At 34.6% G+C, this 16,490-nt stretch overlaps 1 protein-coding gene across 1 annotated transcript; it reads left to right on the top strand.

The window, feature by feature from the left end:
- Positions 1-5,989: 5,989 nt before the first annotated feature.
- Positions 5,990-10,438, top strand: LOC109176536 (probable pectate lyase 8). The gene is made up of 7 exons (XM_019326000.1): positions 5,990-6,214; positions 6,537-6,590; positions 7,260-7,334; positions 8,533-9,175; positions 9,272-9,375; positions 9,463-9,601; positions 9,686-10,438. Exons 1-7 carry the CDS (start codon positions 6,105-6,107, stop codon positions 9,905-9,907), a joined length of 1,347 nt encoding a protein of 448 aa, XP_019181545.1. The 5' UTR covers positions 5,990-6,104; the 3' UTR covers positions 9,908-10,438.
- Positions 10,439-16,490: the final 6,052 nt, after the last annotated feature.

Raw genomic sequence — 16,490 nt, 5'->3', positions numbered from 1 at the left:
TTTTTTTTTCCTTGAATTCTTTAAAACTTCATGTGAAGAGACAAATTAAGGCAGCATTGCCTGAATTTTCTCCTCTTTTGGTGTCAAAAAGTCAGATTGGAATAGGGGGTCAGCAATGTACACATATGTTTCCGTCTATAGAGTTATAGTGCATATACTTTCAAATCTTACCCTTGATGCGATGGACACTGATATGTTAATTTTTTTCATTTGGAACCCGATAAAAGTATCTACATCAAAAATTTTAAGTGTAAAAATAAAAGTCTAGAGTAGAGAAGGGAAATACATATACCCTGTTTGGTAAAATGGCTGTTAGCTGATAGCTGTTTGCTGTTAGCTGATTGTGTTAATTAGAGAGTATGAATAGTTGATAACATTAGCTGATTGTAGAAAAGTGTTTGGTAAATTAGCTGTTAACTGATAGCTGTTTGGTATAATTTTTTTTCTCAAAAAGCTAATTGAAAAAGTTGCTTGGAGTAGCTTTTTGAATTTTAGCCTTTTGAAGTTGTAAAAAGCTAATTAACCAAACATTTATATTGATATTTTAACTAAATCAAACAATTAATAGTAGTCAAATGAGTCAAAATTGGTCTATAAGCCAATTTTTTACCAAACAGGGCCATAGTATTTTCCTGGTCTATATGAGCAAACTCCAAAACCAATACATTTTTTCCTTCTAAATCAAATCCCACCTTGAATTGAGTAATTCTCGCATCAAGTTTCTCTACTAAAATCGTTTTTTAATATTCAATTTCCAGTGTTGTTATTTAATTTTTTAATTTAATTATTGCGTGAACTCTTTATTATCCCGTAGTGGAATTGATCGATTTATTTCAAATTTTATATCATATTAGAGAGCAAACATTAGAAAATAAATTTATTAGAAAAAATAATTTGGTTTGCAAAATATGAATTGTAAATCATGTGCAATCTGTCTGTCCTCCAACTCAATTCAACAGAATATAATTGTCTTAAATCACACGTCAACAAGGCTAAAATGTGCAATGAATGGTGACCCGCCCTTGGACCCGGTTTTCCGAATGTCCTCCGCCGAGACTTCCGCTTAAGCAAACTATTTTCCGCATTTTCTATATGGAAAATGCTTTTTTTTTTTTTTTTCTACTGAATTTTTCCGCTAATATTATTTCCTGATGTGACTTTTATTCATTACGTGTCTATGGCCTATTTGATCGCATCACTAATTAATTAATAATTAAATACTGAAAAATTCAATTAGATAATGTCATATCATGAAAAATGATAGAGGAAAAAATATATAATGGTGATGTAACATTCCTCTTTCTATGTTTTGTATTAGATGTGAAAACGCAAAATAATTTTTCGGCATCATATTTATCTCTTACGTTATACTTTGTATTATACTATATTACTTCGTGTAATTATAAAAACATCTCGAGTCTTATCTTTTGTTCGTAAAATCTTCTTCTAAAATGTTGAATTCCAACCCGAAAGACTCAACAGCGCATTTGGAATGATATAAAACACGGTGACTCAATGACTTAGCAAACATGACCAAATGTCGTGCGCACAAGGGATCTACTCACTTTAGACATAATCCCTAAACTGACGTTGTCAAGGTTCAAACCTTAGTTTGTTCTCTCAAATACTTCCTACTGAATCAATAAGTTAAATATGTGCGGACAATCAAGCTAAGTGTTGAATCTAAAGTTTACAGATAATTTAAAGTACAAAAATTAATAATGCACTTTAGAGTTTAGACGTGGTATTAGATTTGATTAAAAATGTAATACAACTAATATTTTGAATTTTAAAATTATATATATATTATTATAAGGGATAATAATTTTGTGGAATCAATCAGCTAATCCTCGTGAATCCTGTCGTCGTCTTCCGCCTAGGGATGTTAATTCGTACTATCCAAACGGTACGGTATTTGCCCAATAGACGGAATTATCCTACGTGGCAATGAGTAAAGGGACGAGAGAGAGAAGGGAAAAAGCATTAAATACACCTAAATTTCGGAAAAAGCTCATGGGTATTCATTAGGGTTCCGTTAAATCTCCGCTCTACCTCCTAATTTACTTTTATTTATTTCTCAACATCTTCAAAATCTATTAAATATTAAAAAAAAAATTTTATTAATTATTACATAAATTCATGAAAAAGTAAGTTATCGCATTTGCGCATTCAAAAAAAAAAAGTTATCGCATTTGCATTGTGTTTGATTCGCATAATAAACAGAACATAAAATAAAATTTTATTGAGTAGGTCTATTCCGTTATTTAGATTATTTTTAAAATTTCAGAATAGAATTTACTATTTCATTTTCAATGAGAATAACCATTCTCAAGACCCAATATATCAAAATTACCATTATGTCTGTGTGCATGCGTGTATATAAAATAAATAGATTTTTGAATCTTTTGTGCTCACATTCTTCCAAAAGGCTGAACCCCAACCCTAAGTCTATCTTTTGTGCTCACATAATTGTATGACTGGTGGGCTAATTTTTTTTTAATTTTTTTTTTGGTAAAACCGGTGGGCTGATTTTTTTTGGTAAAACCGGTGGGCTGATTGGCCACTTGTGATTTACAGTCGTTATATTATAGACTGTGGTGCATGTGCACCGCGGTAAAAAACGGCGCCGTTTCTTTAAGTGAAGAAACGGCCCGTCGTTAGAGTTAACGGAGTCCGCTTGTTTGGTGTATTAAACACCAACTGACACTATAATATATCTAAACCGACACTGCAGTTATATCAAAATGATACTGTAGTTATAGTGAAATGAAACTGTAGTGTATATAAAATGAAACTGAATAACATTTCACATATTTGAGTGTATATTGTACAATGAAGCTGTAATTATATCAAAATAATCATGTAGTTGTGTTTTAATGAAACTATAGTGTATATATATATATAATAAAATTAAATAACATTTTCACATATTTGAGTCTATAAATATCAAATGAAACTATAGTTATATCGAAATGAAACTGTAGTTGTGTTGAACTGAAACTGCAGTGTATACAAAATGACACTGAATAACAGAGTTACTTTTTGCAAAAGGGTGCGAAACGGCGGAAACTAACACTGTTTATTTTCATTTAAAAAAAAAACGCGCGGTGCATAATCGATTATGCACCACGGTGCAGAATATAATCAGTTGTTATATTATAGACCGCGGTGCATAATCGATTATGCATCGCGGCCCATATACGGCGCCGTTTCTTTAAGTAAAGAAACGGTCCGCCGTTAGAGTTAACGGAGTCCGTTTGTTTGGTGTATTAAACACCAACTGATACTACAGTATATCCAAACCGACACTGCAGTTATATCAAAATGATACTATAGTTATAGTGAAATGAAACTGCAGTGTATATAAACTGAAACTGAATAACATTTCACATATTTGAGTGTATATTGTACAATGAAGCTGTAATTATATCAAAATGATCATGTAATTGTGTTTTAATAAAACTATAGTGTATATAAAATAAAATTAAATACGGAGTAACATTTTCACATATTTGAGTCTATAAAATATCGAATGAAACTATAGTTATATCGAAATGAAACTGTAGTTGTGTTCAACTGAAACTGCAGTGTATACAAAATGACACTGAATAACAGGGTTACTTTTTGTAAAAGGGTGCGAAACGGTGGAAATAAACACTGTTAATTTTCATTTAAAAAAAAAAGACGCGCGGTGCATAATCGATTATGCACCGCGGTGCATAATATAATTTGCCTGTGATTTACCTCTATAGCAGTTCTAGGGGCGAGATCTTATGGGATTTATAATAATTAAGATAAGTGTGACAAAATTGGGATCACTTAGATATAAAAATTAATAAATAAATTTATTTATTTTATATTATTTAAAATTTTTGTATATATAAATAAATATTTTATTTCTAATTTATCTGTTTATTTATTATTTCGAACAATGGTATTTTAGACAAAAACAAACATAGAATTTTTTAATAATAATAAAAAAACTGATAAATAAAATTTGAAGTGAATATTACATAGCGATTTACCAATTTTTAAGAACGAAAATAACAGGTTTCATTAAATTTAGTTGATTTGATGAGAGGAGACAATTTTTAGACATTAGATTCTTAATCCCATCAGTATTCTTAAAACATGAAAATCTCACCACAACATGACTTTAGCAATATATTATATACTAGTAATTCACCCGCGCGATGCACAGAAAAAAATTATGTTATTATAAATATAAATAAAAAATAGAAAAACTAGAATATTTTAAATTATTTAATATAATAATATTTTTGAGCTTCCATTGGTCAAGTATTTATTATTTTTATAGAATACAAAATTACAATTAAAATTAAAATTAAAATTAAAATTAAAATTATATTTTTGTATGGTTAATTGGTTAATATAATCTCTAATTATGTGCATATTCAAATAAACTTATAGAGATAATTTACATAATTACATTGATTTACTCTTAATTGTATTTCATCTATATTATAATTATCAAAATACAAATAATAACTAAGATAATTACATTTGGAAAGCAAATTTCAAATTTTGTATGTGTAAATTTAAACTCTAATTGAACACATTTTTTATATGATTATATAATATATAGCTATTTTATTTTTCAAAAGTATATTTTTTATATGATTATATAATATATAGCTATTTTATTATTTAAATGTTGTGCTTTTTTTTTTTTTTTTTTTTTTTTTTTTTTTTATAATAAATGATGTTGTGGCATTAATTGTAATATTAATTATTTCTCAAACCATATAGTTTTATTATATAAAGGATGTACTTCAGTCCGTAACATTACACTTTCTAACCACTCACTTAAAGACTATAACTAATATTTAAGGATTCCAAATTTACAAAACTTTGGTTAAATCCATCTTAGTAAATACAAAATATTAAATAATTTAAAGCTAATAATATATCACATTTATTTATAGGTTCAATTTTTTTTGTCAGACCATGAGGTGTCTTGAGCGGCAAATTATATCGTGCACCAGGGTGCACAATGGACCCAAAATGGCGTCGTTTTGTATTTTTTTTTTTTTTTGAAATTTCATTTCTCGTGTCTGCTGTTAATTTCTTTTAAAAAAATTTCATGTTTCGAATGTACATAATTGTATAACAGAATACACATAATCTTTTTTGAAATAATAATACACATAATCTAACATAATACATATAAATTCTAACTCTTAAAAAAAAATCCCTTTTTTCTTCAAAAAAAAAAAAAAAACAAATCCCTTTTAAGCCCGTATCATCAAAGTACTGGTTAGATTGGGTTTTTTCATACAAGAGAGGGTTCAAACTCTTGACCTCTTTTAAAGAATAAGAGTACACGGCCAATCACGCCAACCAAATTGGGTATATTCAAAACTTTTAGTATATCATATAAATTTAGATTAAAATTTTAGTGAGTGAGTACTATCGAATTTGTTACAAGATATTATCTGTTCAATATATTAAGTCAAATATCTCACTACCGGAATTCAATCCATTGTCCTTCTAAAAGAGTGTCAGAAAGGTATCAACCGAGCATAAAGTGGTTGGCAAAATCCATTATGTTTTTAATATCAAATTAACATAAAACTAACAGAATAGTTGTTGGGTAGACGATTAAATGCGGATTGGGATGGTTGGAAGTTCGTAATAATTTTGAGCATCCACGATAAAAGAAGTGAGTCGTCACGTGACAACGAGTCAAGATGAACATGTGACTATGGCAGTGAATCCTCAAAATCAAAAGTGGAGCGGGTAAAAAGTAAAGGTTTAAGTGAACCCAATAAATAAACGAATCAACCCACCCGACCCCTTACCGGAGAATAGGATTTTTTTTTTTTTTTTTCCTTTTATCCCTTTTCCCCGTTTTCTCCGTTTAAGTCAGTTATTAAACGGCCGTTAATTCGGATGTTTTCTGAAAGCCACAGAGGGCTATATAAAGAGGCCGTTACATTGGGCTTAGTGCTTCGTCTTTCACTCTCTCTGCTCTTTCCTCTGTTCTTTCTCTCTTTCTGTATTTTCTTCTTCCATTTCTCTCTCCGTGTTTTCAGATCCATTGGAGAGAGAGAGAGAGAAGAGAGCTCGAAAACGCAGCTGCAATGGCGGTCTCGAAGAACTGCGTTAACTTGAGTCTGACTTCTTTGTTGCTTCTCTTGTTCGTTGTCGGCATTGTCGCTAGAGTCCAGAAAACTGAAATGTCTGAGTCCAGGTTCGGCTTCTCTCTCAGATACATTGCTCACATTTTCCCTCTTTCTCTCTACTTCTCTGCTACAAACCTTGGAATTCCGCAGTGCACATACTTTTTTAACTAAAATTTTGTGAGATTTTTGCAGCTGACCTTGTTTCCTGCTAAATTAATCTCTATTTTTACAGAATTTTGAGTAGAATTACTCGCATTGTGGTTGTTCAAAGATCTTAGCTCTACTCTGTTGGTTTACTTGTTTGTTGAGAGAAGATAATCAATTCTTCGTATAAGCATTGTGGTATATGTAGGTTTTGTTTTGATTTGTGTGTTTGATTTTGGTTTTCAGAACTGTGGAGGAAGAGGAGTTGCAGAGATCGTATAACTCGACAATGGCGGCCAGGTAACGAGTCGTTGCCGGAATTACTCTTTGTTTTTGGTTTGGAATCGTTGAGTCGACTCACTGGTTGTTCTGATGAATCTCAACGGTTCGTTTTTGGTTCCAAAAATATTCGTTAAATGTCTACCGTCCGATCCTAATATCCACCAGCTGCTTCAATACAAAGCATCTGATAACTTGATAAGGATCATTGGAGCAATTTCCGCCGTTGAGATTCTCAGATCTCAACCGTTTATTCCGTTAAAGCCCACCCCTCCCTCCTTCCCTCGGGTTCCTCTGCTCTGCAACTGCAAATCTTCATTGGTTCTTTAACCGCTCTCCCCTCCTTTCCTGTACTTCCAAAACTACCCCTCTCTCTCTCTCCCTTTAACTGAAAGAGCCTCAAATTTTCTCTCTAGAAAAGCACTGTGTGCGTAGCGGAATCTCCTCCGCCTTGAGCAAATGAGCAGTGTCTTGCTTTGCTCTCTGTACTTTGTGTCATCTTTTGCAGCGTGGAATAGTGGATAAATCATAAATGTCGGTTGCCCAAACCTTTTACTGATTTTCCCAAAATGCCCTTCTCTGTTCCCGCAATTTATTTATTTATTATTATTTTTTTTGGGGATCAATCGCAATATTACATTCTTCTCATGAATTTCTTATGTAAAATTGTTTTGGTCATTTATGGTCCAGGTTGGCCGAGGTGGAGGAAGCTTTGAGCAAGCATGCAGTGGATGACCCAGAAGAGGTTGTCTCCATGGTTGTAGAGTGGGTGCCTCTATCCTTTAATTTCTTCAACTATAAGTTAAACTATGATGTTTTCTTCATGTTCTGATCTGCCATTAGTTGTGTTTAGTTCTTGCATTAAGTGAAAAAAAAAAGTGTGTTTTGTTCTCAAACTTTTGCATTTATGAAACCACTCTTCATGTGACAGACCTACCCAGTACCCAAACCTCAAGTCCCTAAAAAGCATGTACCCACCTACCCCCCTCCCTCAATGAATTAAAACCCAAGAACTAAATAAATGTTCCATAACAAATGATTCAACAACTCCAATTGATAATGTTGTCTGAATATTGTTAATTCTTGGGCACTTGGCACTGGTCTTCCCACCTAATAGGTCTTGAGTTACCGCGATTTACTGCATTCGCAAATTATGTAAAGCCGTGATGTGGAGTTCAGGGTGAGGGATTTCGTCTTTTGTGTTTCAGTTTTATAATAGAGTAGTCAAATTGTAGCTATGGGTAAGTCAAATGCATGTACAGTCAGATCTGTCTTGAGCAGTAAATATGTTATTCTCCTATCCTGCAATCTATTCCAGATTCTGATACTTGATTGATATTTCCTATCATCCTATGGCTGTCAAAGGGTCAAAACTTCTTGCTTAACTATCCTAATGCCGTATATAAAAATGAAATAAATGACTTTATTTTATTTTTATAGGAAGATATTGTTGACGTGTTGCTGTGGCTCTCTCTGCTTGAGTGCATGTGCATGAAAGAAAAATTGTCGATGATATCATTTTGATTTGTACTTATAATCTATCTTTTTCACTCTGACAGCATCAGCCATGTGTGGCCTTTAATAAGAAAGGGCCTTGTATATCATTGCTGTATATATATACTAATACTAAATAATACTTACCAACAATGGGAAAAACTAGTACATATGAAACCAGATGACTAAATGCTTGGTGAATATTTAAAGTTTTAATTCTTTGTGAGGACAAGAAGATTACCCAAGCCTATTATTGTTTCCACCGACACACAGTAGCAACAAGTAACCACAATTATTATATGATATTGACTGGAAAAATGTTTAGTATCCTGTTGGCTAGACATACAATGATTTAGGCTGATTATATTTTAGACTGTCAAGTGAAAATGATGTTTTAATTCTTATATGACAACTTTCTGGGATTAAGTTGATGATATTTTGGCACTGATTAGATTCTTTGAATTAACAGGACCATCAGAAACAGCACTGAGAGGCGAAAACTGGGTTATTTTTCATGTGGGACTGGTAATCCAATTGATGATTGCTGGCGTTGTGATCCCAATTGGCAAAAGAACCGCAAGAGACTTGCTGATTGTGGCATTGGATTTGGGCGCAATGCCATTGGTGGGCGTGATGGTCGATTCTACGTTGTCACTGATGCTGGTGATGATGATCCTGTGAACCCCAAGCCTGGCACTCTTCGCCACGCTGTTATCCAGGAGGAGCCCTTGTGGATTGTGTTCAAGCGTGACATGGTTATACAGTTGAAGCAAGAGCTGATCATGAACAGCTTCAAGACCATTGATGCCCGTGGATCCAACGTCCACATTGCTAATGGGGCGTGCATCACAATCCAATTCGTTACCAATGTCATCATACATGGACTGCACATTCATGACTGCAAACCCACTGGAAATGCCATGGTCAGGAGCTCACCGTCTCATTATGGTTGGAGGACTATGGCTGATGGTGACGCCGTCTCTATCTTTGGCTCAAGCCATATCTGGATTGATCACAATTCTCTAAGTCACTGTGCTGATGGCCTTGTTGACGCTGTCATGGGCTCAACCGCCATCACTATCTCTAACAATCACCTCGCCCACCACAACGAGGTCTCTTCATTTTCACATGAAACTCCTTTTAGCTAGCTATGTCCTTCTTAAGTTTGAGGAAAACTGTACTAATTTGGTGGAGTTAACATGGAACAGGTGATGCTATTGGGTCACAGTGACTCCTATACAAGAGATAAGCAAATGCAAGTGACCATCGCTTATAACCACTTTGGGGAAGGTCTCATTCAGAGAATGCCAAGGTAATTATTGAAGTATGTATATATAATTGTGATTTAGGGCATTCCAGATTGATTACTAAGTTTAAAGAAATGGTGATGAAAATGCAGGTGCAGGCATGGATACTTCCATGTGGTGAACAATGACTACACTCACTGGGAGATGTATGCCATCGGTGGAAGTGCTAGCCCCACCATAAACAGCCAAGGCAACAGATATCTGGCTCCAGCCAACAGTTTTGCCAAGGAGGTACTCCACCACCCTCTCATTAATCTCTCTGTACTTTGCCATGTGATAGAATGCTTCTATATATTAATTGGGTTACTAAAACAGGTGACAAAAAGGGTTGAAACATCAGAGAGCGAATGGAAGGGTTGGAATTGGAGATCGGAGGGCGACTTGATGCTGAATGGAGCCTATTTCACTCCATCTGGAGCCGGGGCTTCAGCCAGCTATGCAAGAGCTTCAAGCTTAGGTGCCAAGTCCTCTTCTATGGTAGGCACCATGACTGCAAATGCTGGCCCTCTAGGTTGCCGCCGTGGCCGCACCTGTTAGCACCTATACAAATATCAAAACAGTCTTGGTCTTTTTTTTTTAGATATCTATTTTTATCATGACTACCTCACACCCATACCACCCAATTGCCTGCCCATATTACACCACCCACCCACCCACCCCTTACCCTTTGTTTGGAGTCAGTCACCCATTGGCAAGTGTACATTTTTTGCACTGTCAATTTATGTCATTCCCCATTGGGTATAAAAAAGTTGTGCAACCTCGGCCTGGTTCTCTACCGAAGAAGCATACATATACATATATATATATATGCATGCTAGTAGTGTAGATGCAGGCGCGGAAGCGTTGTCATCCCCTGTTATTTTGTGTCTCAGTCAGTGTTTGGTTCTACACTGCATATTGTGCTTGGGTTCTGATTTTATTTTTATAGGAACTATAGATTGATTTTAGTTTTGTTCTGAGCTGTGTTGTTCAGTACTTTGAGTCCTAGGATATTATATATAGTGTGAATGTCAACAATGTTATTGGGAAACAAAAAAAATAGCAACTTTAATTTTCTTTTTTCAATTGTCATTGTCAATGGAAGAGCAGCATTATTGTCCTTTTGGATGTGCAGTGCAATTGAAATCAATCTGAGTTGTGTATGATTTGCTATAATGGTTGCATGTGGGAATTTAACTTTGCAATTAACACATTTAATCACAATGATGGGTATTTGATGTCTGCCATAATTGGATGCTTAATTACCAGCTGGCTGCTTTCTTTTTTTCACTTTTATTTGCAACAACATAAAAAAGTAGATTAAAATTTAAAATTTCACATCAAGGATATTCATGTCTCTAATGCTGTTGTTCCCAAAGCTTGAAAAAGTGATCCTATTTGCGGCTTTCTATCATTCCGCAATTAATGAAATCTGAAGGATGTGTTTTATCTCAATTAATAATTTAAATTGATAATTATACTATATATTTATATTTTATATACAGAGTTTTATATTATATACTTAGCAATGTTAAAGTTTAGGCTTTCTTCTCTTTCATTCCTTGGCTTCATGCCTTCATCCTTCATTGTCTTAAACGCTATTTGAGAGTATATATTTACAATAGCATTTCATAAGTTTTGTTAATAATCAAACACAAAACTCATTACTATGTCCTAAAATCTAACTCAAGTTATCAACCAAATATTAACTCAACACAAACTGTGACACAAAACTAACAAATTCAAATTTATCAATATGAACTCATTTACATGAATCTATTACACTTGTTACTCATTAATCATTAGCCTCTCATACTTGCAGGTTAGTTCTAATAGGTCAATTAAAATTTTAAGTTGATAATTAAATTATATATTTATTATTTTATATATATGAAGCTGAACGTACGGTTGCTTGGACTCCTCACTCCTGCATAGCGTCAATTTTGTAGTATTGTAAAGTTGACCACAGATTCTCTCATAATTCTCCTAATTAAATTAAATAAAATAATGTAGTTGTTGTGTAATTCAATGTTGTAATAATCTTAAAATTTGTTGCATAGGATCAATCATATCCTGTTTCAATTCTCATTGCGCATTTCACTCCTAATTATCAGGAGAGGCAAGTGGCCTCCCACTACCTGTATGTGACTTCAGGATTCAGTAATCATCCATATTTTTTTAATTAATTATATGTGTTTGTGTGTGTGTATATATATATAGAGAGAGAGAGGAGAAACATATCAAGTAAAAATTGGGATCAAATGCAAGCATGCACTTTCATACACTAGAAAATACATCCTCTGTTATTATGTACAAGTGCATTTGATGATATGTAAAGTGTACTAAAAGATATTACATTTTGTAGATATCTAATAATACACTTAATAGTGTTGCAGAATGCACTCAAAGTTTGAGATCAAACAATTATCAAAATGTCATCGCATTCTTTTGTCATATTTTTTTGTTGCTTTAGACCCATTGATATTCTCGGATCAATGTATATGATTGATTTTCAGCTTTCTATTAAATAACGGTTCTCACTTGGATGTGTTAATATATATGTGTGCGTGCATATTGCATATTGCCTCTAGAATTATGGTTGATTATTGATAGGGTTATATGACAACCCGGCCTACTTACCCTACGGGAATCACAAGTGCACTTCCTGGTCTCGTAAATGCATTTTTTGGTCTTACAATGCAAGTGTTTTCAAGAGCGCTTCCCAGTCTTGTAAGTGCATTTTCCGACCGATCTAGTATATTTAATTTTCCGATCTGGAGAGTGTATGCCTATCTACTAGTCGCCTTGTCAGTAGGCCTCCTAATCACCAAAGTAGACCTCCCGGTCGCCCTATGACCTCTCGGTCGGCACAGTTAATAACCACACAATGATCACCAAGTGTTTGCAAGACCTACGCCAAACGTCATCCTGTCACGTGATCAGACCTCTAATTAAGGGCACTTGGCAAGCGTAACTTCATCACTAAATCTCTAAAAGATATACATGGAGGGCATGCATGCCGGGCGGCCGGCATGTGTCCCCTTCCCCCTCTATATAAAGGACATTTATTGCACTTTAGGAGGAGGAGGGGAGGGGGGGGGGGGGAGGGGGGGAGCAACTACTTGTATTATTTAAATCACATTATTTGGCCTAACTCGACTTAATATATATATTTTTTTTTGGGTTTCCACGTAAATTTGGCCTAACCCGACCTAAAAAAAACTTGTGATTTTTTCTTTTTTTTTTTTCTTTTTGGGGCTTCCACGTAAAACATTCTACCTCACTATTTCTTTCATACTACCTTCCTAGCTATGCAGCTGACCCAAACTAATTAACATTATCAATTATCATTTAGCAATCCAAAAAAAAAAATAAAAAGTGCACACATGAAATGAGAGAGATATATGAACTCCTTAATTTCTCATTCTCACCTATTATACCTCTAACAACCTGAATATTGAATAACATTAACCCACAGGTAATAACTACTCTCACATGAAATGTTATTATTAGACATCAATAAACCTAACACACATATGACATACCAACTATTGATTGACCAAAATTAAAGTTAGCCAAACTCTCAACTCACATGCATATATGCTTTGGAGAATTGGTGGATAAACAAGTAAACATAAAGCAGTGCATGTGATATTGGACCCATTATATTGTACATATTGCCATGGGACAGCTGAGCCATTCTTTAGCTGCCTAACACACCATTTTCAAGTGGAGATGGAGAATGGATAGATTCATATTCCTCATTTCTTGACCTACCTATTCATCAATCTCGGCTCACATAATTATCTGAATTTCGATATATTTATATATATATATATTAATATACTCAATGTTTACTCGAAAGAAATGAAGATAATATTATAGCGACATTCATCACAAATATAACAAACAACTAAAATAATATCCTGATCAGTGTTGTAAAAATCGGCCTACGCGCCCCTAAGCCGAGGCGATTTCAGCCCTAGGCAACTTTTAGTCGGCTGATCGACTAATCGGCCAACCAGGCACCCTAGGCGCCGACTCAGCTCGGGTGCTTAACTCGGCTGAGTTGGCACTCAACTCGACCGAGTGGTTTTTTTTGCCTACTAGACTACTCATCTTCTCTATTTCTCTAGCCATGTACTCAACTAACCATCTAATATATGCAGTTAACTAATTTGGTGGATTATAACCGTCTTACAACTCCTAACCCTGAGTAAAAAAAGTAGAGACGATATACTTGAATTACTAGACCGCCTAAGCGCTAGACCTCTCGAGCGTCCGATTAGCGCCTAGCGTCTTCTGCAATAGTGATCCCGATATAGGTTAGAATCAGGTTCATGCACATATTCTTAATGCAATTGGAATTGCCATGCCAACTATCCTAGCACATGGGAGGATTGGCATATATGTTTAATGGCTATGTGCATCTAAACCTGCCAACCAGCCAACCAGGGCTGTCACTTTCAGAACCTTCAGGATTTAATGATTTATTATTGGTGCTGGAAGATTTTCATTTTTGTTCCAAATTAAAAGCTTACTTATACTCATAAAAAGAGGTTGAAAATAAAGTTCAAAAAGAAAAAAAAAATGTTTATGGAAGGCCAACATCATATTTATTTGTCAATAATTGGTTGAAATTGTCTGCACAGGTTTAGCTCACTGATTTAGTAGACAGTATTTGGAAGAAGAGTATGGGGATTCTGTCCAAAGTGGATAGATCCCTTGTGCGCAACGACATTTAGCTCTGTTTTGAGTCATTGTGATTTACCTCCTCCCAAATACTCAGTCGATTGGGGATTCAACCTTTTGAGAGAATGAATAATTGGTTGAAAATTGAAATTGATACTCCCTCTATTTGTCAAAAATTATCATCCCCACTTTATAATTTTCAACAAAAAATGTCACATTAATAAATTTAACATTTATAACTATATGATCTAAAGTATTCTTTAAATAAAAATTTAAAATAATAAAATATATATTACTTATATATTTAATACTATATTGTAAAAATAAGAAATTGCATTAATGATGAATTTTAATACTCTATAGTAAGAAAGGGCATGGCTTAGCAACAATTGTCATACTTCGAAAAGATCTTCAAAATATCCAACAATTGGTAAATAAGATTTCAAAATATCTTCTTCTAAAAAAAAAATAAAAAATTCAAAATATCTTTCTTTGGAGAAAAAAAAAAAAAAAAAAAACTAGAAAAATGATAAGTACAATGATGTACCTGTACAGTTATACCATGGACCAGGGTCCACCATGCAATTTGGATCCTGATCCTAAATTGTGTATTTTTAGTATTAGAATTGTTAACTTCTAGAATATAAGTTGTGTTTTTAAGTTTTGAAATTTATGAATACAATACAGGGTCATCAAAAATTGTGAATTTTTAAAAGGTAAATTGTGAACATTTAGTATATAAATTGTGTATTTTGGATCAGTGCGACACCTTGGTCCACAAAATAATTTGTTGTACTTGTAGGAGAAGACTCGGTAACATATTTTAATTTTATTGGAGTAAAAAAATAAATAAAAATTATAACTTTTCAAACCATTAAAATATGTCACACCGGCTCAATCTATGTCAATTTTTACAATGAGTGTTTTTTTGCTACCTGAAACACTTTTTCAATCAATTGAGAGAGCCATGAATAGATACTGGTGGGGAAGTGGCAGGGATAAGGGAATTCACTGGAAGGCATGGGATAAGTTATGTATCCCCAAGAAGTTTGGTGGTTTGAGTTTCAAGGAGTTGAGAGCTTTTAATCTAGCTATGCTGGGCAAGCAGGCATGTCGATTTTTGACAAACCCAGAGTCCCTGGTGGCAAGAATATATAAAGCCAGGTATTACCCCACTTCTAGTTTTGTTGATGCTACTATTGGTAATTGCCCAAGTTTTTGTTGGAGAAGTATAATGGCAGCACATCCAATAGTGGTAGCTGGGATAAGATGCAGGATTAGAAATGGTGAGACAACTCTTATTTGGGGGCACTCATGGCTCCAGGATAATCCAAGTCCCTTGGTACAAACAATTATGCCTGAGGAGTTAAGAGAGGCACGAGTGACAGGTTTGATTGACCCACAAACACAAACATGGGATCCACATATTTTATCTTATTTATTTATCCCTGAGGATGTGAGCAGAATAGTTATGATTCCTGTTAGCCTGATTATGATGACTCATGGTACTGGATACGTGATCCAAAAGGTATTTATTCAGTAAAGAATGCTTACAGGCGTATTGTTGGTGATTATGAGAATAACCCATGTGATTTTGATAAATGGGTTAAGATGTGGAAAATTGAAAGTACCACCAAAATGGAAGACTTTTTTATGGAGAGTAGTATGTGATATTTTACCAACTACCACGAATCTAATTGAAAAGATGGTGGAGATTGACCCGGCTTGTCCTATGTGCAGATTAAATAATGAAGATGTGTTGCATGCATTAGTTTATTGTGAATATTATGCATTAGTTTGGAATATAACACAATTACCTATCACGAATATTATTACAAATTCGTTTGCAACATGGTTAGCTGGGGCTATGGCAATTCTAACCGAGGAACAAACACAGCTTTTGGTGGGAGTTCTATACAATATTTAGAGAAGCCGCAATGGCGCCGTGTGGGAAGGGGCCATGTCACGGCCGCAGACTGTTATGAAGGGGGTGGCATCATTGCTGAAAGCTTATGGTGCGGTACACGGCCGGGCCACGCGAGAAGATTTACAGCCACGATCCGAACCGGTATTGCCCGACAATCACATGCGATGCTATATAGATGCGAGGTATCGGCAGGAAACCGGGGAGGCTACGTATGGAGTTGTGTTATTAGAGCCCGGTGGCTTGTTTGTGGCAGCAAAGAATGGCAGATCACCCGTTTGTTTTTCACCACTCATGGCGGAGGCTATGGCTTTTAAAGAGGCACTGTCCTGGTTAGCTGAAAGGAATATTAATTCGGCCAGTGTGCTCACGGATTGTATGGTTCTGCGATCCACCATACACCACCAAATTACACCCATTCACTCGTATGCTGGGTTGATAATTGACCAGTGCAAGACAATGATGTCTTTATTTAATTTTATTTCGTTAAGCTATGTTCCTAGACAGTTTAATTTACATGCTCAT

This window comes from Ipomoea nil, unplaced genomic scaffold, assembly GCF_001879475.1.
Source record: "Ipomoea nil cultivar Tokyo-kokei standard unplaced genomic scaffold, Asagao_1.1 scaffold0706, whole genome shotgun sequence".
NCBI lineage: Eukaryota > Viridiplantae > Streptophyta > Magnoliopsida > Solanales > Convolvulaceae > Ipomoea > Ipomoea nil.
Note: the sequence above shows the minus strand (reverse complement) of the source record. Positions and strands in the feature narration are given on the sequence as shown.